Source organism: Schistocerca piceifrons, chromosome 2 (genome assembly GCF_021461385.2).
Source record: "Schistocerca piceifrons isolate TAMUIC-IGC-003096 chromosome 2, iqSchPice1.1, whole genome shotgun sequence".
Classification (NCBI taxonomy): Eukaryota; Metazoa; Arthropoda; class Insecta; order Orthoptera; family Acrididae; genus Schistocerca; species Schistocerca piceifrons.
In genome coordinates, this window is record NC_060139.1 from 855,760,385 (window position 1) to 855,787,547 (window position 27,163).

The 27,163-nt window shown below is 38.6% G+C and overlaps 1 protein-coding gene across 1 annotated transcript in view; it reads left to right on the forward strand.

The window, feature by feature from the left end:
• Window positions 1-27,163, forward strand: part of LOC124777235 (sphingomyelin phosphodiesterase-like) — a 161,508-nt gene that overhangs the window by 45,230 nt on the left and 89,115 nt on the right. The window contains exon 2 of the mRNA XM_047252562.1: window positions 19,553-19,710. Within this exon, the coding sequence (XP_047108518.1) occupies window positions 19,553-19,710 (158 nt within the window). The remainder of the gene's footprint in view (window positions 1-19,552; window positions 19,711-27,163) is intronic.

The following is a 27,163-nucleotide window of genomic DNA, read 5'->3' on the forward strand; positions in this document are numbered from 1 at the left end:
TCGTGTGGGCACAGTGTGCCTTTGCTGTTCATCTTCTATGTTTCTAGGCATTTCTGTAAAGTTTCCAAGTGTTTTTTAACGTTTAACCTATTCAGAAACGCCATTGCTTTTATTCACTCATGCCCAAAGTTGCTATGTTCTTCCCAGCTTCCATGACTATGCACAACATATGCAGTAGAATATGTATTCGTAACATGTGTGTCGCTACATTTCACTGTGCGACATAGAACCATTGTGTTTGTTGCAAAAGTGTGTTATATCTAAAGGTCTAAGCCTTATAAGCCTACTAGCTTTTAACTGCAGCTGCACTGGCATACCAGTAGTTTAGTCATGATGAGTGTTCGTAATTAAATTGGTAATTTATAAATATGGGGGTACCATATATAGCGCAGTGAATATTTATGTGTGTATGTTTAAATGTATTAGTGCTGGTATATAGATACAGTATATAATGAACATTTTTTTTTTTTTTTTTTATTTCGCAGTATGTCGAATCACATAAAAATACTACAAGCTACAAAAATGTTTCTTTCTTATTATTGCTGCATGATCTTAACACAGTTCTATAAAAATGTTTTTCGTCTTGCCTTCTTTAAAGCAAAGACATAAAGATTTTGTGGGCTGGATACATGTGAGCACACACGCCTTGAGAAAACACAGTTTTTTCTAAATGCACAATGGCAACTTTTGATTGCTTGCCTTTGAACTTTATTTGTGGTAATTCCAAATGAAATTTTTAGTAGGAATTGCAATCTTTTCAATTGAAAAGGCAATTTCGTCGGTATCATTTGGATTCATGGGATCAAAACAGTCTCCTTTAACTGTGCCAATAATTGTAATAGCCCTAGCAATATTTCGGCCCAGATGCGTAAATTATAAGCATGTACCGTTACACAAGTGTTAGTTATGATTATGTTGTGCTCTGTGCAAAATTCGACCAGGCGGCTTCCTCTTTCATTTCTGTCCCCCAATCCATATTCACCTACTATGTTTCCTTCTCTCCCTTTTCCTACTGGAGATACTAAAAGGTATCAGATAGATTATATAATGGTAAGACAGAGATTTAGGAACCAGGTTTTAAATTGTAAGACATTTCCAGGGGCAGATGTGGACTCTGACCACAATCTATTGGTTATGACCTGTAGATTAAAACTGAAGAAACTGCAAAAAGGTGGGAATTTAAGGAGATGGGACCTGGATAAACTAAAAGAACCAGAGGTTGTACAGAGATTCAGGGAGAGCATAAGGGAGCAATTGACAGGAATGGGGGAAATAAATACAGTAGAAGAAGAATGGGTAGCTTTGAGGGATGAAGTAGTGAAGGCAGCAGAGGATCAAGTAGGTAAAAAGACTAGGGCTAGTAGAAATCCTTGGGTAACAGAAGAAATATTGAATTTAATTGATGAAAGGAGAAAATATAAAAATGCAGTAAGTGAAACAGGCAAAAAGGAATACAAACGTCTCAAAAATGAGATCGACAGGAAGTGCAAAATGGCTAAGCAGGGATGGCTAGAGGACAAATGTAAGGATGTAGAGGCCTATCTCACTAGGGGTAAGATAGATACCACCTACAGGAAAATTAAAGAGACCTTTGGAGATAAGAGAATGACTTGTATGAATATCAAGAGCTCAGATGGAAACCCAGTTCTAAGCAAAGAAGGGAAAGCAGAAAGGTGGAAGGAGTATATAGAGGGTCTATACAAGGGTGATGTACTTGAGGACAATATTATGGAAATGGAAGAGGATGTAGATGAAGATGAAATGGGAGATATGATACTGCGTGAAGAGTTTGACAGAGCACTGAAAGACCTGAGTCGAAACAAGGCCCCCGGAGTAGACAATATTCCATTGGAACTACTGACGGCCGTGGGAGAGCCAGTCCTGACAAAACTCTACCATCTGGTGAGCAAGATGTATGAAACAGGCGAAATACCCTCAGACTTCAAGAAGAATATAATAATTCCAATCCCAAAGAAAGCAGGTGTTGACAGATGTGAAAATTACCGAACTATCAGCTTAATAAGTCACAGCTGCAAAATACTAACACAAATTCTTTACAGACGAATGGAAAAACTAGTAGAAGCCAACCTCGGGGAAGATCAGTTTGGATTCCGTAGAAACACTGGAACACGTGAGGCAATACTGACCTTACGACTTATCTTAGAAGAAAGATTAAGGAAAGGCAAACCTACGTTTCTAGCATTTGTAGACTTAGAGAAAGCTTTTGACAATGTTGACTGGAATACTCTCTTTCAAATTCTAAAGGTGGCAGGGGTAAAATACAGGGAACGAAAGGCTATTTACAATCTGTACAGAAACCAGATGGCAGTTATAAGAGTCGAGGGACATGAAAGGGAAGCAGTGGTTGGGAAGGGAGTAAGACAGGGTTGTAGCCTCTCCCCAATGTTGTTCAATCTGTATATTGAGCAAGCAGTAAAGGAAACAAAAGAAAAATTCGGAGTAGGTATTAAAATTCATGGAGAAGAAATAAAAACTTTGAGGTTCGCCGATGACATTGTAATTCTGTCAGAGACAGCAAAGGACTTGGAAGAGCAGTTGAATGGAATGGACAGTGTCTTGAAAGGAGGATATAAGGTGAACATCAACGAAATCAAAACGAGGATAATGGAATGTAGTCTAATCAAGTCGGGTGATGCTGAGGGAATTAGATTAGGAAATGAGGCACTTAAAGTAGTAAAGGAGTTTTGCTATTTGGGGAACAAAATAACTGATGATGGTCGAAGTAGAGAGGATATAAAATGTAGGCTGGCAATTGCAAGGAAAGCGTTTCTGAAGAAGAGAAATTTGTTAACATCGAGTATAGATTTAAGTGTCAGGAAGTCATTTCTGAAAGTATTCGTATGGAGCGTAGCCATGTATGGAAGTGAAACATGGACGATAAATAGTTTGGACAAGAAGAGAATAGAAGCTTTTGAAATGTGGTGCTACAGAAGAATGCTGAAGATTAGATGGGTAGATCACATAACTAATGAGGAAGTATTGAATAGGATTGGGGAGAAGAGAAGTTTGTGGCACAACTTGACCAGAAGAAGGGATCGGTTGGTAGGACATGTTCTGAGGCATCAAGGGATCACCAATTTAGTATTGGAGGGCAGCGTGGAGGGTAAAAATCGTAGAGGGAGACCAAGAGATGAATACACTAAGCAGATTCAGAAGGATGTATGTTGCAGTAGGTACTGGGAGATGAAAAAGCTTGCACAGGATAGAGTAGCATGGAGAGCTGCATCAAACCAGTCTCAGGACTGAAGACCACAATCAACAACAACCGTTACACAATCTTGTTGCATCAAGATTTCACATTAAGAGGACTGGAACATGTAGTCTATGGTACCTTTAATGTCCATTCATGAGAAGGTGCACCTGACTATTACAAAGAGTTAGCAAGTCTACACCAGTGGTCATCAAACTGCAGTCCAGATCAAGCATTAGTGTGGCCTGCCGTTCTCAGCTGTGTTTTCTGATAAATTGCTTCTAGCAAATCGCAGCCAAATCCAAAAACTTCAACTGATGTTACGAGCTTCTTGAGACAGCAGTATTCCTACTCACCAACAAACAAAAGTACTGGCGCTAACACAGACAGTAATAGTGTAAGACGAGCCTAATTTTAATTGACATTTATGAATTTGCACTGAGTTTAGTGAAGTTGGCCGCTTACCTCAGGGGCAGAGTGGTAAATTGCATGGCCACTGTAGGGTTTGTTTGTCTTCCAGTACTGACAACTAAAGAGCATGCTTGACTTGTATTGATCCAATGCTATAAATTTTGACACGGAATTACAGTAACATGGATTCGTCAGTGCATGTTATAGAGACGGACATGTTCAAATGTGATACGTATTTCTAGCAAGGAATATGAAATTAATGAAAGGTGCTGTGATACAAAACAATGAGTAGAAAAACACACTTAGTACATATTTGTGATTGTGTCTCATATTAAGTAGGGTATTTAAATATAAGTGGAGTTACCGGTAATGTTATTAATCAGTAACTCCACTTATATTTAAATACCCTACTTAATATGAGACACTTCACACTGACAACATAAAAAAACATCATCAGGGAATACCATACTGCACTTACGGGGCACTCATTATCTGGAGTGCCAGGAATCTGAAACAGAGAACAGCAGACATGAAGTGTTTTGTATAGTGCCGACTTTTAACGTTCAGTGCTTGGGGGTTGGTGACAAACATACCATGTTCTTACTTCTGTTGGTGGCTCATAAAATATAAATTTATATAGGTTAACAATTAATAATAAGATCGGTACCTACGCGGTCCGAGGTGACTCCCCAAAATGTCTGTACTAGCTCTTGAACAAAACATGTTTGATGACCACTGTTCTATAGTGTATCACTTGTTCAGCATGCATAATATTATCAAAAAACATTCTACAATATCTCTTACTACTTGTGACCAATCAACATATTGTGCTGATTATGTGTCATTGTGAAGTTGTACGCATATACTTCTTTTTAAACTAAATTTTTCAACACAGTGCCATAAGGATACTGCCATGAAAGGATTTTGTTATGCCACCATTGATGAAATAAAAACATAATTGCTAACGGAGCTGAACATCATAACGAAAATTGAGTTCCAGAAGCGTTTCCAAGATGGTAAAAATTGCTGGTACAATTTTATTATATCTGAGGGGGATTACTTTGAAGCAACTTCTGACTTGACCCAGGGTATAACCATACCCCCCCTCCATTCCATCTGAGCTCCAAGCAAATAAAGGTTCATTAAGAAAACCAAAATTTGTGTTACTCTTTGATCACACCTCGTACATTCATCTCAGACCAACAGCTTTCATTTCAGCAAAATCCGACCACAGTCACTATTTTTACTGATGTTACCAATAGGTGTCTCTTCATGAGAAAGGTCAATGGCAGCTGAAGTACTCAATGTACCATTTGATCACTATCGAGTAGCTTATTAACGATAGCCTATAAAAAAATGTCAGTGAAATATATTCATAGTGAAAATTATCATGAAAAAACACAATAAATTGCTAAACAGCTGCTTTGTATTATAGAAAAGAAAATAAATACAAAATAAAAATTACAAAATATCTATTATCTGCTACAAAATGGATGTGTGTTTCATGGGATCAAGTTGGGCACTAAAATAAAATGTGAGCTCTTTTATAAATAGTGTTAAACTGATGAAGGAAGAAAATAAGTAATTTGTAATATGGTGCAGCACAAATTTTATAATATTTACATGTCCAATTATGTCAGCTGGTCTCATGTGTCTATCTTTTTTGTAAGTGTAGCTCCGAAGGACCAGGCACTGCAGGAACTCCAACTGTTAAGAAATACATGAAATGTATTTGCAGTTGTCAGTATGAACTACCATCACCTGTATAATGGAATGACAACAATGAAAATTTGAGCCAGACAGGGGCTTGAGCCCGGATTTCCCATTTATCATGAGTGGTCACACCATTTTGCTATGTGGGCATGGCTCACGGCCAGACGCAAACTTCCATATTTCGTCAACCATGTGTCTACAGCACAGCAGTATTGTATTTATACATCAACACTAGGCAAGCAACTTTCAAGCAAAATGTCTTCCCTGTATAGGAATACACACAATGGATGCACAAGTACAGGTTGTAAAAAACATGTTTGATGAAGTTTGGGTGTGGCCATGATTCATGATCAGATAGCCAAGTGGTAAATTATGAATTATTGAACCTGCACACATAAACAATAAAGCCTTAAATAAAGCATGAGCTAATAAATGAAAAAATGCAAGTTTTGGATAACCCTCGTGATAAGCGGAAAATCTGGGTTTGAGTCCCAGTGCACACAAATTTTCATTGTCATTATTCCATTATACAGCTGATTTTAGACCCTGTTTGTAACTGTGAATACATTTCATGTACCTTTGGGAAAAACAATTATGACAAAAATATTCCACCTTGTGTGCAAAATATTAGGGACAAGCTAAGTTCCTTTGACTTCATGAACAATGTACTAATTCCAAACAAGGCAGGTGCTGACAGGTGTAAATATTACCTACCTACCAGTTTTAAAAGCCATGGCTGCAAAATACTGACAGGAGGTATTATGGAAGACTGGAAAAACTGCTATAAGCCAACCCTGGGGAATAACAGATTGTGAGGAGTAACACAAGAGCAATATTGACCCTGTGAGTTATGTTAGGATAAAGGTTAAAGAAAGGCAAATCTTCAGTTATAGCTTTTGTAAATTTAAAGAAAACTTTTGACATTGTTGACTGGAATACATTCTTAGAAATTATTAAGGTAGCAGGGTTAAAATACAGGGAGTGAAGGGTTATTTTCAACTTGCAAAGAAAACAGAGTTTACTTATATCAGATGAAAGACATGAAAGGGAAGTAATAATTGAGAAGATAGTGAGACAGTGTTTTAGCCTATCCCTAGTGTTATTCAGTCTGTACATTGAGCAAGCAGTTAAGGAAACAAAGGAGAAATTTGTGAAGAGGATTACACTTCAGGGAGAAGGAGAAAGGAACTTTGAGGTTTGCCGTCTACATTATATTTCTGTCAGAGACAACAAAGGACTTCAGAGAGCGGCTGAATGGAATGGATGGTGACATGAAAAGATGTTACAAGATGAATATCAACTAAAGTAAATCAAGGGTAATGGAAATTAGTCAAATTAAATCAGACTGTGCGGACAGAATTAGATTGTGAAATGAGAATCAACAGGAGATGGATCAATTTGTGTCTTGCCTAATGATGATTATGGTATTCAGACAATGCTTCTAAAATTCAAGACGCATAGCATGTGTTAGTGGTTGAAATAGTGAAATAATATTTTATTAGACATCACATTCACATAGCATATGGAAGTAAAAATAATACGTTGAAAAGGTGTACATATTACTGAAAAGTGGTGCTACGCTTCACTAGCGCTGTGGACTGCACACGATGTTAAATATGTCATGGATAGAAGACAACATCATACCAGTGGAAAGGCTGATACAATAAATAAATAAAAGAGAAACTTAGTAGGACTGCTGTGTAGCTCGTACATCTTTCTAACATCAGTAGTGAAACATTATGACAAAAGCTTGTTGATAAAATGAATGACTTGGCGGTCATGGTGATCTGTCACTGCACTACTGAGACTGGACAGAGCTGGAACTAAGATTTTCATATCTCATTCAGTGTCATTCAAGATACTTTCAGTAGGGTTAAGGTCAAATGTTCTGGGAGACTACAAAAGCACCTTCATGTCCATGTGGTCTTCCTCAGACAATTCTGGCACAATCAGAAGTGAGAGGTTGTGCATTGTCATGCTGAAGATACAAATCACTGTTACATTGCTGCAGGCTAACAGACATGTGCATGTAAAAGTACAGTTATTTTGTTGTTTTTTAGCGAAAGGTGATGATAGACATATCAGAGACACCATTTCATCCAGTGTAAATATTTCCCACCCAGGAAAACCTGCACCAATTGGCTGAATGATGTCCTGTTAACAAGTAGACAGCATTGACTTTCATTGTATTTGACACAGTCATGTGATGCCATTGGAATGTACCAATAGGAGTATCAACTAACCAGTCCTGACGATGTTTTCCCTTCAAGGATGAATCAGCAGTGTTCCTGCCCCAGACTAATCTCTGTAGCCTATAACGTCTAGTGAGCAGAGATGCTTGTGTAGAACGGTGGCTTCTGTATGAAATTGTGAGCGGGTTGTTGTGGATCTGCTCACTGGGTATTGTTGAGCATTGAAATCTTATGCATCATTTGTTGTAATTTGCTTTGTCAGAAATGGAGTGTCCCATAATTCACAAACCCACAGCTGTGCTGCAGGCAGCTGCATTGATGCAGCATGTTTTGCTCATCTTGCATTTGTGGCCATGACTACGGTTGATAAAACATCCACCCCAGTCATGTGACATGTCAAACTATGCTATCTGCATAGGTAACTAAAGTAGATACACACAGATCATAAAAATGATGTATAACAGATGTGTTACCAATTGTGTCCAGATGTAGTAGCTACATTCATTCACAAAGATGTTAGTTTCTGTTATAAAAAATACCCTGACTAACACAATCATTCATAAACAACCAAACGACCTCCTGTCTCCCACAACTGGACATTAAATCATGATCATTTCTCATCAGTACAATTCATCTTGCTGTTTACAGGGTGTATACACCCCAGGACAACCGGGAGATCTGGGAAAAATCCAGGAATTTTTTCATCCGGGAAAAACCCGGGAATTTTTCATTGTTTTAGTTTTCAGTTAAATTTTTGTAATGTTGACTGGTAAGAACCGATACTCTAACAAAGGATATTACTGTATCCCACTATTGCAGAATAATACTTCAACAATAAAAGATAAATGAGAGAAAGAAATGAAAATAACTTAAATTGCAAAGGAAATGCGGCATATACAATAATGACACACAGTGCTCATGCAAGCGTCTGCCAACATCAAAATATGTCAAAGGCATTAGGAAGACTATGCAATGCTTCATAACAACAAACTGCCTCTGATGAGCGTGAAGTCACAACTGTTTACATTAAATTCGTTTTAGATTTACGATCGGGCTCGTGCACATGCACAGTTGAGTCACGTTTCAGTTGTAGATTCTCCTGCTTCTGGCTACAGGAATGTGGCTATTGGCTGTGCAAGCAGTCGCAGCAAGCAGCTGGATGCTACCGGGAAAAGGGGGCGCCAAATTCATATTGTTGAGGAAAAGAACTTGCTTCACAAAGTGCCTAGCATCCAGGGCAAGTTTGTCTATCGATTATTCATATGGTTTTGAAACGCTTCCCTGTTGGTTTTTGAACATTTTTGAACACATTTTAAGTTGGTTTCTGAATGAATCATAAGTTGATTTTTGAATGCATGATGTCTCTGTCAGGAGAATCCTTGTCACATCTATAAACAAACTTTCCACAGACAAAAGTGGTCGGGGCTTTACGAGCTGAGTGGAGTAAAGCCGAAGGGATGAATGCCAATCGCTGTCTGATTATGTGGTTGATTGGGTTTGCTAATGATCAGCATTGTTATAATTACTAGCAAAATCCATAGATTCAGACTACCAGAATGGAAATAAACAACTGACAGGAATAACAGGTGAGAAAAATTACGTATTATCTTCTCTGTGTATCAAAGAAACTGAAATTTTGACAGAAAATTTTTGGCAAGATCACTATACTAGTAAGGACCAGTTATACAGTCCCCAGCTAGCAGCCAAAATTCTATTTTGGAAGTAACGCGGAAAACATATTGTACGAACACGTAATAGCGCCTAACCGGAAAATAATTGCGGGATAACTAAACCTGTGATTCTGGCAGGGTTAGTGAAGTTAATCGGCGAACAAATTTTAACAATGGCATGAATAGCTACAGAATTGGTGATGACAAGATTGTTTGTTAGAATGAGGAAGGAGAAGAAACGGGAACATCACACAAATTATGGAAGAATAAGACGATTCCAAATTTATATAAAAATTTCGTAATACTATTTTTCGATCTCATGCTTGAGAAACTGATGCGTATGAATGAAATGTGAAACTATTTTCTAGCATAAAGCTTTTTGCTTGTAGTAGGTCTAATGGACATTTGATATTGGTACTTTGTGAATTATATTCTGTCTTGTTATAAAAATGGCCATTTGTGCCAAAACAGTTTTGTTTATTTGGTGTGTGTTACAAAACTGCTGCTATATTACAAAGGCCTATTTTGTTTTACCTAGCAGACAGTGACAAAATAGATGTAATCAGATCGAGAAAACACACCAGTCTTGGGTACTATTTGTGTTAACAGCTTTTTTAGTATTAGATAATGACATTTTGATTTTTCATGTAGCAAAACGACTGACGAACTTTGATGAGGTAATAGATGCTTTCGCAGAAAGGAAAGCATGCCATGTAAAGCTGTAGCAAGATTAGAGAGAAAAAAATGCTAGGAGCTAAGGATTGAAGAAATGTGTAATTTCTTGCTTATCTCTTGTCTTTATTGGTTTTATGTAGGCTATATTTAATTTTATATCACACAAAACAGCAAGTTATTAGCTAATAGGCAATAAAGAGTGCAAATTTTCTGAAGAGTTCTTGTTCTCCCGATTACAAATAACCTGATCTGCTATTAATTGTGAGGTTGTTTTTTTATTTTTATTTTTTTATTTATTTATTTATTTTTATTTTTTATTTTTTATTATTTAAAGAGAGGCACGCTGTCAAACAACCTGACTGGGAGCAGGAGAGGCACCATGGGGCATTTCAATTTCCACTGTCGTGAATATAGTTTGATGGCATACATTACAAAATATACATGTTTCAATTCCACAGAGCAAAATACAGTGACATGCAGTAGAAGAATGCTTTATGAAGATGCGTGGCACTGCACTTTGGCACACTTAAGTCCAAATAATATGTCTTAACATTTCCTCGAACACATGTGTTTTATGTTTCAGACTTTTCAGAAAGACATGTGCTACAAGAAGAACATATTTTTGAAAATTCAATTTTTTTATTATTGACCCGGTTCGCAAATATCGTAGATCCAGGACTGATGTGCAGAGCAGTCTGAGTTATAGTGGGTAGTCTCCACGTGACCCATGTTTACATTTAGTGATTTTGCTGTTTCCCCCTCGTTTACTCTCACGTCAAATAAAAACAAAGCAGATATCTGTGGCCGGGAGCTATCAAGTGAATTAAAATGCATTCACATAATTACAGAAGGCTAAAATATGTCATTAGTTTCAAATTGTATTTTATTTCCACTTGCGGAACAATGAAGTTATTTTTGTCTGTTTGCTAAAGAAATTTGACTTTTATAAACTTTTTTCACAGAGGCAGTCAATGTATTTGAAATGAAATGTTTAATCCACAGTACTGGCTAGTTTCAACTGTTTGCTGCATTTCAAGTGCACGTTTTCATCTTCTAGCACATATGAAATTTTACCATAATACAGAACCAAACATGACATAATACAATACTGGTGCTCCAAGAAATCTTACATCCCGAAAACCACACTGAAAAGCTTAATATCAGGTCAACGTCTATTTCATTGGGAATCTGGACATACAAATGTGCACTTAAGTATGGACTTTAAATGTGCACATTTTAGTATGGTTCACGAAATTCCAATGCTCTTGGAGTATCCTTTGATGTCTTGTTTCTTTTATGACATAATGTATGATCTTTTAATATTTTACATGTACGTACATACGGGCTTCCTACGTCATGATAGCTGCGCAAGCGCGGTGTCGCCTGTTATCTGCGCTCTCTGGCAACTGCAGAAACGAACCTATTTCTAACAGGTCGCAGAAAAATATTGCGAATGGTGGTTTGAAAAGCATTACTTTCAAAGTAAATATCCTTTTACATAAGTTGAACTATGTGCAAGAATGTACCATGAATTTATTAAATCACAGGGCGTTTGACTCTCATTTGAAAATCAACTCTTTGATGACGAGCCATTTAGAAGAATTTCGAACCCTGAAGACCAGACATTTATGTCATTATTAAAAATATTACTGGCACATTTGTGTGATATATCTTAATTGTAACACACCCAAAAATGATCAATATATGCAAAAGCTTAGCTTCTCTTGCAGCTTATTAACCTTAGAGTCCAATATTATATGTGAAAGTTTTGCTTTTATTGCAGCAACACTATGCATATTAATTTAAACTATTAACTTTCCATGTTTGTGTGTTCATGATACTTAACAGTGACGTTGCTGTTGGTCTACATCATGTGTCCTATGCTCTGAATATCCGTTTCCATCGGCTGGCAACATCACGTGACATGAGCTACGACTGGCTTATAAACGCACATTGCTATCTTGATTTCAATCATTCAGAAAGTAACATGCAGTGTAATATGAAAATGCACAGTGTACATGTTGCTGCACATCAAAGATATTTCCAAAACATGTCTTTTTCCCTGAGTTTCGTTTTCTAAAGGGCCGGGAAATTCTACGCCCATGTATAAAATCATAACCATTCAAAGGATTGATAAGGGAAAATATACTGTTACTTAACATGGATAACGTGTGTTTTCAACCGGGAGAAAGAGTATTTTTAACTGGGAAATCAAGGAATATCCGGGAATTTTTTTTCCTTGTCCACGTATACACCCTGTGTTTATTAACCTTAAGATTGTTTATATATTTACTTGCATTTTCTTTGCATGGACTCAACACAACAATGTCTTTTGCAAATGTCAAAAAAATAGCATGACACTTTCAAACTATGTTGCTTACTACAGTTATTGCATCCTACATCTACCTCATACATTTATTACTTTATGACTAATATTCTACTGGTTCGTATCACAAGCTACATTTGAAAATTCACTGAATGACTATAAATATTTTTCTATAAGAAAAGACTTCAATTTTGAATTAAAATCAATCCAGTTACATATTCATAATTGGTTCTTGTTCTATAGTTTGATAAGCCAAACGAAACCATTGGTGTATGGGCTTCTGACTGTCATTTTTAATTTCATTCTTTTCTGTAAGTAGACACGTTTTGTTCTGATATTGTGATTGTGTACCAGCACTGCACTTGGTAGCTTCAGTTGCTGACTCATAAAGTATGTACAGTAACTAATTTAAATATGTATTCAGAATATAGCATTAAGTATTTTGCTGTACAAACACATCACGAGGTGATTCTCTGTGGCCTATCCCATGTATACATTGTAATATACCCCTCCCTCATATCACTTGGTGATTGTCACTGACTTCAAAATAAACTCTGTCAATGAACTTTGAGAGGAGTAAGATTTACAATAAACTTTTTTATTTATCTTGTTTTCTCATAGTTGGCTCCAGTTCTTCATGTCTAGAGGTTGAATTTGAACCTGAAATTTTTTGATATCATAGGTTATCGTGATTCCAATTGATTAGATAACTACTGAAAAAATGTCTGTTTTTATATTGATTTTTATTCTTTCACATTTTTCTATATCATGCTGTCTTTACAATTTCCACTTTAAAACAAAAAATTACATTGTTATTGCCAAAAATGAAAAACACGTCCGATCACATGAGAGGGATGCCCACCACTAACTCATTTTGCAGTACTACCAATATTCCAAAGAGTTTACAAACTTTATAGACAAATGACTTTCAATTAACCTATAACATTATTTTATAAAAGAATCCAGAAAAAATTTAATAAATTGCACTAAATTGTGTAATTAATAATAGAAATTTTAAGTGTGCCAAATATTTCATAATTTTCAAATGTTTCTAAAAGAAAAGTAATTTTAACTGCACATCCAAAGCAAGTACATATCGATTGTAACAATGAAGCTAACATAACTTTTTTTATGGATTATAGCCTGAAATACGTAACATCATGTACAAAATCATATGAAATTCTTTTAGAAAAACAGCTGAGATAATATGATCGTGTTTAAAAGACAGAAAGTATTTTTGGTTTTGATAACTTCTGTTGAGGAAAAGTAATGCTAGAGGAAGGTGTCCCTTTCCAGCATCCTTTTGTTCTTTTCTTTTTCAAGTGGACATCAGCTGCACAGCCCCATAATTCATCCCATAGTTAAGAAAGGAATAAATCATTCTGTAGCATATTGCTTTAAATTTATGAACTTGCAGTATACTGCAGCTGAAACATAGCTCCAAAACTTGTTTTGTAATTGAAATAAATGGTTGTAGTTCCATCATAAGTTGCATTAGGAAGTATCTTGTCTATTTCTTGATGGTGACTAGCTTCGGAGACCTATGTCCATTTTCAAACTATCTTTATTGTAAGTGTGAAAATACTGCAGGCAAAAGCCTGTAAATAAAAACTGCAGTGATGATCAAAGCGGCACTATGGCTGACTCAGCAACTGTAGATAGACCACATAGTCTCCAGTGGCCATGATTAGTTGAAGCAAAAAAGTCTAATCAAATTCTCTCATGTTGAGAAATGAGAAGGAGTGATTCTATAGCCAACATCGCAAAAATACTTCTTTATTTTAGACAAGCAGTTTTGACAGACTTTGCTGTCACCTTTGGTCTTCCGGAATTTTTGTTGTGAAACAGGCTCATTGTGAGTTGAAACCTCATGCCAAGTTGTCATATTAGTCGATAAAATGTAGCACATCATACAAAGGTTTGGCAGAAATAAAATATTTAAAATCAGAGAGCACCTTGTGTACATGGCCCTGTTCATGTAGGTGGCACTCACAAATGACTGTTAAGTCTTAAAAATCATAAAATACAGTAAAATGCATGTTAGCTAATGTGAGAATAGGGAAGATAGCCATAGTCCTCAACTGCAGAATGTGGAGGGGGGAGTCCAGTTTGCAGCAAAGCAGCCATTCCACTGAAGTTAACTATGTGAAGTTTACATGCAGTATGCCTACTTTCACAGGTGATCGAGTCTCTGACTGGATAGCATGTATTGGTGTTAGGACAGAAGCAGGGTTTGTTTCATGGTTGCATATGACTCATCTTACACCTAAGTCTTTTACACCCATATGATCCATGCGAGTAGTGATTGGGAACATGAACAGCATACAAACAAACCCAACAATCCCAAATGCCTCATTGTGACTGGTTGCTGTGGCCCTGCTAAAAAAATTTCTGGTTTCCTTACTCATATCTGTGTTTACGTACTACCTACCATTCTCTGTTGTCATATTTATATTTCAGACAATAAGTGGCATTCTCATATCAGATGACAATGACGCTGTGAATTCTGCCTCTCACTGGGGGCTCCCTTTCTCCTTTGCCATTAACTGCCTCCCTGGTTCTTCTACTAACTGTTGATGGGTCTGAGACAACAGGGGTTGTTTCCTGGTTTCTAAGTGAAGAGTTACTATATTATGGACAATATCAGCACACACTCCGCTGTAGAGTGAAAATTTCATTCTAGAAACATCCCCCAGGCTGTGGCTAAGCCATGTCTCCGCAATATCCTTTCTTTCAGGAGTGCTAGTTCTGCAATGTTCGCAGGAGAGCTTCTGTAAGCTTGGAAGGTAGGAGACGAGGAGCTGGCAGATGTAAGGCTGTGAGGACGGGGCGTGAGTCGTGCTTGTGTAGCTCAGTTGGTAGATCACTTGCCCGCGAAAGGCAAAGGTCCTGAGTTCGAGTCTCGGTCTGGCACACAGTTTTAATCTGCCAGGAAGTTTCATATCAGCGCACACCCCACTGTAGAGTGAAAATTTCATTCTATAAAAGATACCTCTTGGACGTGCCTCATCTTCAGAATTTTCAATTCCATGACCTATACATGGACTCCTAGATGAGACATTTCTGGTGATGGCACAGTGGTAACTTACTGATATAACAGAGGAAATTCAGTAACAATGTCTGAATGGGTGTTTATTTGAGAATCTCTCAGATAGCAAAGGTCAGGAAAAGACTTAATTCACATATGAATGTACAACTGTCAAGGCTGGAGTACGATTTAACTGCCTTGCTCTCTCTTACATCAAGTGCACAGTTTAAGTGATAATGAAATTGTACTTTTTGTTTCTTTTTGGAGAGAGTAAGAAGTACATACTTATAGAAGAAAGGTAACTTATATTTTTTTAAAAAAAACTTTTGTTAGTGTCAAGTAAGCATTCTGGTGGTTCTCTTGAGATCCTGGACCTTGTATATTTATGAACAAATCCAGATGTTCAGAATGTAATATGAATAATAAGCATATCTTCGTATTTTTTGCTTAATCCAGTTTTTTTCAGTGTTACATGCAAATATTACAATTATAAACTTTGCATAAACTTCCTCAAAATAATTCACATCTATGTCAAGTGTACCAAACCAAAACTAGCTAGACAACATTTTAGAAGAGTCTGAATTTACTGAAGGTGCCTCATTGAAAGCTAAATGGTGACTGAATTACTGACTGAATTCTACCACAGATTGTTGGTCACTGGCTGTGGCACAGGACACAGCAACTACTCAAGGACTAGTGTAGGAAGTATTCTACAAAATATCAAAATACAGAGCAGTTACATATTCAATAACAACTTATCAGGCAGGTTAATAGATAATACTTATACATATCTGCCAATGCAGTTCTACATCTACATCTACATCTACGTCCATACTCCGCAAGCCACCTGACGGTGTGTGGCGGAGGGTACCTTCAGTACCTCTATCGGTTCTCCCTTCTATTCCAGTCTCGTATTGTTCGTGGAAAGAAGGACTGTCGGTATGCCTCTGTGTGGGCTCTAATCTCTCTGGTTTTATCCTCATGGTCTCTTCGCGAGATATACGTAGGAGGGAGTAATATACTGCTTGACTCTTCGGTGAAGGTATGTTCTCGAAACTTCAATAAAAGCCCGTACCGAGCTACTGATCGTCTCTCCTGCAGAGTCTTCCACTGGAGTTTATCTATCATCTCCGTAACGCTTTCGCGATTACTAAATGATCCTGTAACGAAGCGCGCTGCTCTCCGTTGGATCTTCTCTATCTCTTCTATCAACCCTATCTGGTACGGATCCCACACTGCTGAGCAGTATTCAAGCAGTGGGCAAACAAGCGTACTGTAACCTACTTCCTTTGTTTTCGGATTGCATTTCCTTAGGATTCTTCCAATGAATCTCAGTCTGGCATCTGCTTTACCGACGATCAACATTATATGATCATTCCATTTTAAATCACTCCTAATGCGTACTCCCAGATAATTTATGGTATTAACTGCTTCCAGTTGCTGACCTGCTATTTTGTAGCTAAATGACAAAGGATCTATCTTTCTGTATATTCGCAGCACATTACACTTGTCTACACTGAGATTCAATTGCCATTCCCTGCACCATGCGTCAATTCGCTGCAGATCCTCCTGCATTTCAATACAATTTTCCATTGTTACAACCTCTCGGTACACCACAGCATCATCTGCAAAAAGCCTCAGTGAACTTCCGATGTCATCCACCAGGTCATTTATGTATATTGTGAATAGCAACGGTCCTATGACACTCCCCTGCGGCACACCTGAAATCACTCTTACTTCGGAAGACTTCTCTCCATTGAGAATAACATGCTGCGTCCTGTTATCTAGGAACTCCTCAATCCAATCACACAATTGGTCTGATAGTCCATATGCTCTTACTTTGTTCATTAAACGACTGTGGGGAACTGTATCGAACGCCTTGCGGAAGTCAAGAAACACGGCATCTACCTGTGAACCCGTGTCTATGGCCCTCTGAGTCTCGTGGACGAATAGCGCGAGCTGGGTTTCACATGACCGTCTTTTTTGAAACCCATGCTGATTCCTACAGAGTAGATTTCTAGTCTCCAGAAAAGTCATTATACTCGAACACAATACGTGTTCCAAAATTCTGCAACTGATCGACGTTAGAGATATAGGTCTATAGTTCTGCACATCTGCTCGACGTCCCTTCTTGAAAACGGGGATGACCTGTGCCCTTTTCCAATCCTTTGGAACGCTACGCTCTTCTAGAGACCTACGGTACACCGCTGCAAGAAGGGGGGCAAGTTCCTTCGCGTACTCTGTGTAAAACTGAACTGGTATCCCATCAGGTCCAGAGGCCTTTCCTCTTTTGAGCGATTTTAATTGTTTCTCTATCCCTCTGTCGTCTATTTCGATATCTACCATTTTGTCATCTGTGCGACAATCTAGAGAAGGAACTACAGTGCAATCTTCCTCTGTGAAACAACTTTGGAAAAAGACATTTAGTATTTCGGCCTTTAGTCTGTCATCCTCTGTTTCAGTACCATTTTGGTCACAGAGTGTCTGGACATTTTGTTTTGATCCACCTACCGCTTTGACATAAGACCAAAATTTCTTAGGATTTTCTGCCAAGTCAGTACATAGAACTTTACTTTCGAATTCATTGAACGCCTCTCGCATAGCCCTCCTCACACTACATTTCGCTTCGCGTAATTTTTGTTTGTCTGCAAGGCTTTGGCTATGTTTATGTTTGCTGTGAAGTTCCCTTTGCTTCCGCAGCAGTTTTCTAACTCGGTTGTTGTACCACGGTGGCTCTTTCCCATCTCTTACGATCTTGCTTGGCACATACTCATCTAACGCATAATGTACGACGGTTTTGAACTTCGTCCACTGATCCTCAACACTATCTGTACTTGAGACAAAACTTTTGTGTTGAGCCAACAGGTACTCTGAAATCTGCTTTTTGTCACTTTTTCTAAACAGAAAAATCTTCCTACCCTTTTTAATATTCCTATTTACGGCTGAAATCATCGATGCCGTAACCGCTTTATGATCGCTGATTCCCTGTTCTGCGTTAACTTTTTCAAATAGTTCGGGTCTGTTTGTCACCAGAAGGTCTAATATGTTATCCCCACGAGTCGGTTCTCTGTTTAACTGCTCAAGGTAGTTTTCAGATAAAGCACTTAAAAAAATTTCACAGGATTCTTTGTCCCTGCCACCCGTTATGAACGTTTGAGTCTCCCAGTCTATATCTGGCAAATTAAAATCTCCACCCAGAACTATAACATGGTGGGGAAATCTACTCGAAATATTTTCCAAATTATCCTTCCGGTGCTCAGCCACAACAGCTGTTGAGCCAGGGGGCCTATACACATAACGATTAATTCTACATTCTTGTAATGCCTCTACTTGATTTTTAAGTGTGCACTTTTCTAGCCAAGTTCAACAACGTTTCCCTAAAAGCCAAACCTTTGTATTAATGATATTTCATTATCTGCCATATTTTTCTAGTAAAAATCTACATTTTTGAATTTAAAATTGTTAGGGCTGTAAGATAGCAAAACTGTGTTCCAAAAATTTGAATAATCACATATCAACATTTTGCAGCAGTGATAGTTCCTAAATTTCAAAATTTAGAAAAAATGCAGGATATTCTTTAAATAGTAGAGAGTCAGGGCTTTCAAATGAGGTGTGTAAATCCTAAACACTTATTTCCAAAGTTGATATTTCAAATTCGAGTGGTTTTTCTTAAATGTAACTTGTGAATAATTCCTGAAATGTAATGTTTTTGGACAAAATACTTATACAGTCTCATCAGTTAAGTCACAGTTTCATCCTGAACAGTAACAATTATAAAAATGAAACTTATAACACTATTTGTTGGTAAAACATACATGCTTGTACCTATCAAACACAAAAGATTTGCTTATTTCAAAACTAAAATGAAATACCGTAATTACAGCCCTGCATAATACCATGTTTGCAGAATTATTTATTGGTATTTGTAAATGTTTTGATAACATTATGGTACTATCAGAAAATTTGATTTTATTATGATCAGCATAATCTAAATAATCACATTAATATGAGCATCAGTATGAGAGTGATACTTTACATAAAGTAATTTTTCATAGTACATACCATGTATGCAGATTTATTTATTGGTATTTGTAAATGTTTTGATATCATTATGGTGCTATCAGAAAATTTGATTTTATTGTGATCAGCATAATCCAAATAATCACATCAAAATGAGCATCAGTATGAAAGTGATACTTCACATAAAGTAATTTTTCATACTACAAGGACATCAATATCTGTTGCTACATCAAAAAAATACTCTATACAAACCCTCCCATTTTGCCCTTGATTACCTTTTTAACACCGTCAAACTCTTTTTTGCAGAAGCATGGAAGCACAAGGCTTTAACAGAGATGTTTATGAGTGGACTGGAGACATTTCATTCAACAAGAGTGAAGCCACCTCATTTTCAAGAGGCATTGCATCATCTTACCCTGACAAATAAGATTGAGTCAGAATATCTCACAGATATGAGCCCAAAGGTATGTCCTCAGAAGTATACATACAAAACATAAATTGTCTTTCAAATCATGTGATATATGCAGTATTAATTTGGCTCACCTGCATTTTCTGGACAAAAAAGTTTTCTGCAGCAAGTATAACATTATATTTTTAATATCACTGTAACAAAAGAGACTAGGAATTTTTATACAGTTAGTAATAATTCAGTGTTGATGCAAAATTTTCTTTTACGTCTTTTGTTCTTTTATTTTAATGGCACATCAACAGTTATATCATTGGACACTGGGTGTTGACTTCGTTGAAAAAGGACAAGAATGTGTTTTGCCCTGCTCATGTTTAAGGGTCTATACAAAGATCTACATGAAATGACTTAGTATCAACACATACATCATAATATAACTAACATAGCTCTTCCTGGAATTAAGACTTTTATTCCCAAATATGACTGAAGCATTTATGCAGTGCAAAAACTTAAACCAGTCAGCACTGTGTGCACAATTATATTTGCATTTTGACTGCCAGTTGAGAAATGTACTGGTGCTAGTTAATTTAGAAATTCTAGCTTAATATAGATTTGATATAAAGAAGGCTACATAAGGACATATTAACTATTAAGTGTGACACAAGTATATAAAGAAAGTTTATGAATAAAATTTGATCATGATATTTCACTTTTCTTATTAACAGACAACATTTACTTTGTCTGATGAAAAGACTGAATCTTTGATTTCAGTGTTTTCATGGATATATGCATCCCTACATTAGTGGTACTGCTTTGTCTCTCCAACAAATCCATTCCTCCCAAAGGTGCTTACTCTATGAGATAACAAATAGCTACAGTGTTAAAGGAAGCAGCAGTGACACTGAAAGTTTGAGTCACTACTGGAGGTGCATTCAGTTGGCCTAACTGATTAAGCTGACTGCTAGCAATAAGGAGTAAATCTTATTTTGAATCCTTATCTGGCACCAACTTGCATTTCTCATCTTAGGTGTAAAATTACTTTAGTCCCCAAAAGAAAGATTTGAGCCACTGAGTGCTAAAATTTGCATTGTAACTGATGTTATTTCAGTTTGAACTGGATTGTTAAGCCACTATTTGATACTGTGTGTAAATTCTGACAAAAAATGGTGAATTTGGGTATAGTGGCATTTTATAATATGATTCCCTTGATAAACAAATACACTATAGACAAATATCAAACAATGGAAAATCCAGGATGGAATGTAACAATACCAGAGAAGGAAAGTTGCTTCTCACCATGTAGCAGAGATGCTGAGTCGCAGTAGGCACAACAAAAAGATTCACACAATTAAAGCTTTCGGCCATTAAGGCCTTCGTCAGCAGTACACACACACACACACACACACACACACACACACACAACTTGCACACACATTTGCAGTCTCAGAGAGCTGAAACTACACTGTGAACAGCAGCACAAGCGCATGATGGGAATAGCGACTTGGTGGGGGTAATGAGGAGGCTGTGGTGGGGAGGGAGAGGGATAGTATGGTGGAAGTGGCAGACAGTGAAGTGTTGCAGTTTAGACGGAGGGCAGCAGAGAAGGTGCAGAGGGGGGAGGGGGTAAGTAGCGGAAAGGACAGAAACGAAAGAAATAAAAATAAATTAAAAAATACTGGGTGTGGAGGTGAAATGGTGGCTGTGTAGTGGTGGAATGGGAACAGAGGGAGGCTGGATGGGTGAGGACAGTGACTAACGAAGGTTGAGGCTAGGAGGGTTACAGGAACATAGGATGTATTGCAGGGAAAGTTCCCACCTGCACAATTCAGAAAAGCTGGTGTTGGTGGGAAGGATCCATATGGCACAGACTGAGAAGGAGTCATTGAGATGAGTGATATCATGTTTGGCAGTGTGTTCAGCAACAGGGTGGTCCACTTATTTTTTGGCCACAGTTTGTCGGTGGCCATTCATGCGGACAGACAGCTTGTTGGTTGTCAGGCCTACATAGAATACAGCACAGAGATTGCAGCTTAGCTTGTAAATCATATGACTGGTTTCACAGGTAGCCCTGCCTTTGATCGGATACGTGATGTTAGTGACCGGACTGGAGTAGGTGGTGCTAAGAGGATGTATGGGACAGGTTTTGCACCTAGGTCTATTACAGGGGTATGAGCCATTAGGTAAGGGATTGGGAGCAGGGGTTGTGTAAGGATGGACGAGTATATTGTGTAGGTATGGTGGACAGCGGAATACCACGGTAGGAGGGGTGGGAAGGATAATGGGCAGGACATTTCTCATTTCAGGGCATGACGAGAGGTAATCAAAACCCATTGCACCTGGGTAACAAGACATAGGTTATAACAAGAACAGTATCCTGATAGTGTTACATAAAAAAGTTTACTGATATGGCATCAACACTGACACACTTTACATGCCTTGTAAATTGCCAAAGTATCTACAGCTTAAGGTCACATGCACACAGAAGTGGTGAGGCACAGATATGTGGCATGGATATGTGACTGTTTCAAGTCACACCAATGTTAACATATGGAACAACTGATACAGAGGTGACACGAAACTTGCACCAGTGCTACATCCATTTGCAGCCATACACTGAAGTAACACATGGATTGACAAATAATGAGATTGAACTTAATGATAACTAGCAGTTGTGAGTTTCATACCTAGCAGAAAACAAACAATGGAATGTCCAGAATGGAATAAAAACAATATTACAAAAAAGATAGAATGCTCCTCACCACAAAGAGAAGGCATTGACTTGCAGATAGGCACAATCCAAAGACTACTTAACATCTAAGCTTTGGGCCAAAAGGCCTTCTTCAGAAATAGAAAGTTCATACACATTACCACAGGCACACTTCATACATGCATGGCCTTCCTCTGACCATTGTGGACAGAATTCGGGCTGCAACTGGGCCTGATGTGAGCAGCAATCCTAGATCTGAGATGAGTGGTGAGGGGTAAGGAGGAAGCATAGCAGATGGAGGGGGAAAGGGGGAGGGGAGAGGGGGATAGCAGGGTAAGGGCAGCTGTAAGTGTTGCGCTGCCTTTGAGACCATGCAGTGTCATGGTGACTGGGACTAGCAAAGGTTGAGACCAGAAGGGTCATGGAAGGGAAGCTATGTTATAGGGAGACTTCCCATCTCCACATTTCATATTAGCTGTTGTTAGTAGGGAGGATGCTTGTGGTGCAGGCAGTGAAGCAGTCATTGAAGTCAAGCACATTGTGTTCAGCAGCATGTTCAGCAACTCAGTAGTCCAGCAGTCTCTTAGCCACAGCTTGGGAGTGGTCATTTATGAGGACAGACAGCTTTTTAGTTGATGTGCAGATGTAGAAAGTAGCACAGTGGTTCCAGCTTTGTTTGTAGCTTACCTTACTGCTTTTACAGGTACCCCCCCCCCCCCCCCCTGATGGGGGAGGAGATGCCTCTGAAAGGACAGCAGTAGTTGATGGTAGGGATATGTGTGGAACAGGTTTTGCATCTAACAAGGGGAGGCCACAACATTGGGATTTGGGATCAGGGATTTACTTCGAATTTTGTAAATCTTTAGTAAGCCATTAAAACAACATAATCTGCAGGTAGTAAGGTGCACTATTCTGGCAGTTCTGAGAAAATTACAAGAGTAGTTTTACACATCTATTATGTAACTGATGTATCTGTACAAACATGTCAGTGATAAGAAGTCATTGTGGTCAAGAGATTAGTGCAAGCACAGTGGAAGAGGGTTGTGGATGAGGTGAGGATTTGAATTCCACAAACACTTATTTTTTAATCTATTTTTTTTTTCTCAATGGTCACATTATTTAATTTATATGACATTCAAGAGGAAATATAATGAAAAAAAAATCTTCATTTTCATGAAGTTGTGGTGGATTTCATATGTTATTTGACTGTTTACCGTTTGTAATTAAATTTTCAAGGATGAGGGTCAGGCTTGGGAAGCCCAAGTCAAACCTCAATAAACAATGAAGTGAATGATATTATTCACAATCAGTAATACAGTTAGTCTTGATGAACCAGACCACAAGAGTAATGCACAATTACTTATTGGATGTGCTCCCAACATCACATGCTGCAGACATGGAAAACGTAAATTGAAACTTTGTGCAAATACTTCCTGGAAATACATGTGGCTTTTTCATTTTATTACCTCTCAAATGTCATGTAAATTAAATAATATGACCAGTGATGAAAATTATAGATTACGTGTTAAGTTTGAATGAGAGTCAAACCGTCACTCCAGCCGCATTTGTCTTACAAAGCTTGAATGCTAACCACTTGACTACCATGAACTGCAGCACTCAGAATCTATGCCCTGATAACCAGTTACACAATAGGCCCGTAAAACTTCTCTTGTGTTTTTCTCGGAATTGCCAGAGTGATACACCTTACTATTTGCATTTTATGTTGTTTTAATGGTCTACTAAAGGTGACAAATATTGAAGTAAATCTGTGATCCCAATGCCGTGGCCTCCCCTTGTAAGTATATTGCAGGGATATGAGCCATGAGGCAAAGGGTTGGGAGCAAAGGTGGACTAAGGATGGACACGCACACTGACGGAAAACATATGTGCCACCAAAAAATAATTAATGTAGCGTAATGAAATTTTGGGACTACATTTGTTTAGGTAGCATATTTAACATGGCAAGGTTACAGGTTAATCCAAGCACAAGATAAAACACAGCAATTGTGAAATGCTGGTACACTAGTGATCGGAGTAGCCACCAGAAAGTTGAATGCAAGCATGCAAACATGCATGCATTGTGTTGTAAAGGTGCCAGATGACAGTTTGTGGGATGGAGTTCCAAGCCTTTTGCACTTGGTCAGTCAGTACAAGGGCTGCTATTAATGGATGATGCTGGAGTTGTCACCTGATGATGTTCCACATGTGCTGCTTGATTGAAGACAGACCTGGTGATTGAGCAGGCCAAAGTAACACGTTTTCACTCTGTAGATCATATTGGGTTACAACAGCAGTATGAGGGTGAGCATCATCCTGTTGGAAAACACCCCCCGGAATGCTGTTCATGAATGACTGCACAACAGGTCAAATCACCAGACTGATGTACAAATTTGCAGTCAGGGTGTATGGGGTACCACGAGATTGCTCCTGCTGTCATATAAAATCAAGCCACAGACCATAACTCCAGGTGTAGGTCCAGTGTGTCTAGCAAATAGGCAGGCTGGTTGCAAGCCCTCAACTGGCCTCCTCCTAACTAACATATGGCCATCACTGGCACTGAGGCAGAACCAGCTTTCATCAGAAAACACAACACACTGCCAGCCTGTCCTCTAATGAGCTCTCATTTGACACCACTGAAGTCACAAATGGTGGTGGTTTGGGGTCAGTGGAATGCGTACTACGGGTTGTCTGGCTTGGAGCTGCCCTTGAAGTAACCCATGTGTAACCGTTTGTTGTGTCACCGTGGCACGAACTGCTGCTGAAATTGCTGCTGCAGATGCATTATGATGAGCCAGAGCCATAAGCCAAAAACAATGATCTTCCCTCTTCATAGTGCCACACGGCCATCTGGAGCCCATTCTTCATGTGACTGTACATTCTTGCGACCACCACTGCCAGCAGTCATGTACAATGGCTTCATGCTTGCCACATATTTCTGCAGTATCACGGAAGGAACATCAAGCTTCTTGTTGTCATATTACATGACCTCATTCAAACACAGTGATGTGCTGATAATGGTGTCTTTGTCGGCTTGAAGGCATTCTTGACTCATATCACCTCACCATATCCAATCTCAAAGGTAACTAACACTCAAGACCAATACAGTGTGTATTTAAACCAAACCTGAATTACATCCTCATAGTGGCACTTCTAGTACCACTCTTATGAGACTGATGCAAAATTTGAATAGACATCATCTTTCAGATGCAGGAACACCTATACCAGCTTTCCTTTATGTCACACAATTCCTTCTCAGTGTTGCGATCTTTTTTTTCTGTCTGTGTATATTGTATAGGTTAACTGGGCAGCAGAATACCACTAGGGAGAGATAGGATATTCCTTATCTCAGTGCATGAAGAGAGGTAGTCAAACTACTGGCAAGGAATGTGATTCAGTTGTTCCAGTCCTAGGTAGCAGTGGGTCACGAGAGGAGTGTTCCCTTGTGACTGATCTGAAGGTATGTATAATGTGGTAGGTTGTTGGAGAGACAAGGCATGGGACAACAGTTTTTGAACAAGGTTGGGAGGATAGTTTCAATTTATGAAGGCCTCAGTGAGACCCTTAATATATTTGTAGAGGGGCTGCTCATCTCTACAGGTGAGATGAACACAGTTTGCTAAGCTGTATAGAAGGAACTGGAATGGGTGGAAGCTTTTGAAGTGGAGGTGGTAGGTTTGATGTGAATGGAGATACAGAGTTAGTCATCCTTGAGGCAGGGGTTGGCATCAAGGAACGTCACTTGTTAAGTTGAGGAGGACCAGTTGAAGTGAATGGGTGACACGGTGTTGAGATTCTGGAGGAATGTGGTTAGTATGTCCTAACCCATGGTCCAGATGACGGAATCTGAACTGGATGAGGGGAAAAATTGGAAATTTGTGTTATGATCCTATGGGATCAAACTGCTGAAGTCATCAGTCCCTAGGCTTAGACACTACTTAATTTAACTTAAACTAACTTACGTTAAAGGCAACACACACCTCCATGCCCGAGGGAGGACTCGAACCTCCAACAGGGGGAGCCACATGAACCATGGCAAGGTGCCTTAGACCGTGCAGCTAACCTGTGTGGCACAGGTGAGGGGCTTGGGATTCTAGGTGATTAGGAAGGATTCCTCAAGATGGCTCAAAAATGGATTGGTGTATGTTGATGCCATGTGGTGTCCATTGTTGTACCATGGACTTGTTTCTAGGAGAAATAATTCTGGGTGCAGATACGGCTGGCCATGGTGACCCTGAAGGATTTTGTAGATTTGGAATCACTCAGGCATTGGGAAAGGTAGTGTTCAACAGTAGCAAGGTATGGGTATTGAGGGATGTGGCATCGACAATGCTGAACTGGCTACCGGATGATAAAGGAACAGGAACTGCAGAGCGTCAGTGTAGGAAATGGTTAGTGTCTGTTAAATATATAATGGTTGGTTACGTGTAACAGGCAAAAGGTGTAGATCTTCAGAAGCAGAGATTCTCTCAGTGGGCGTACAGTAACTGCCCACAATGGGGCATCCTGAGTGGTTGGGTTTATTGACTTCAGGAAGCATCTACAAGGTAGAGGTATGGGGAATGGTAGGGATAAGGAGAGAGATAGATTCAGGGGCAAGGTTCTTGAAAGGGCCTAAGAACCTGAGGAGACTGGAGATCCTGTTGTATTTCTGGGATGGGATCAATGTTTCGGGATTTGTAGGTGGATTAAACTTCCAGCTGGTGGAGTTCTTCCACCAGGCATTCCCTGCATTTCAAAACTGCAGTGGTAGAGCTCTTGTATGGAGATGGGATTATAAGATCAGGATTAGTTTTTAGATGGTAGA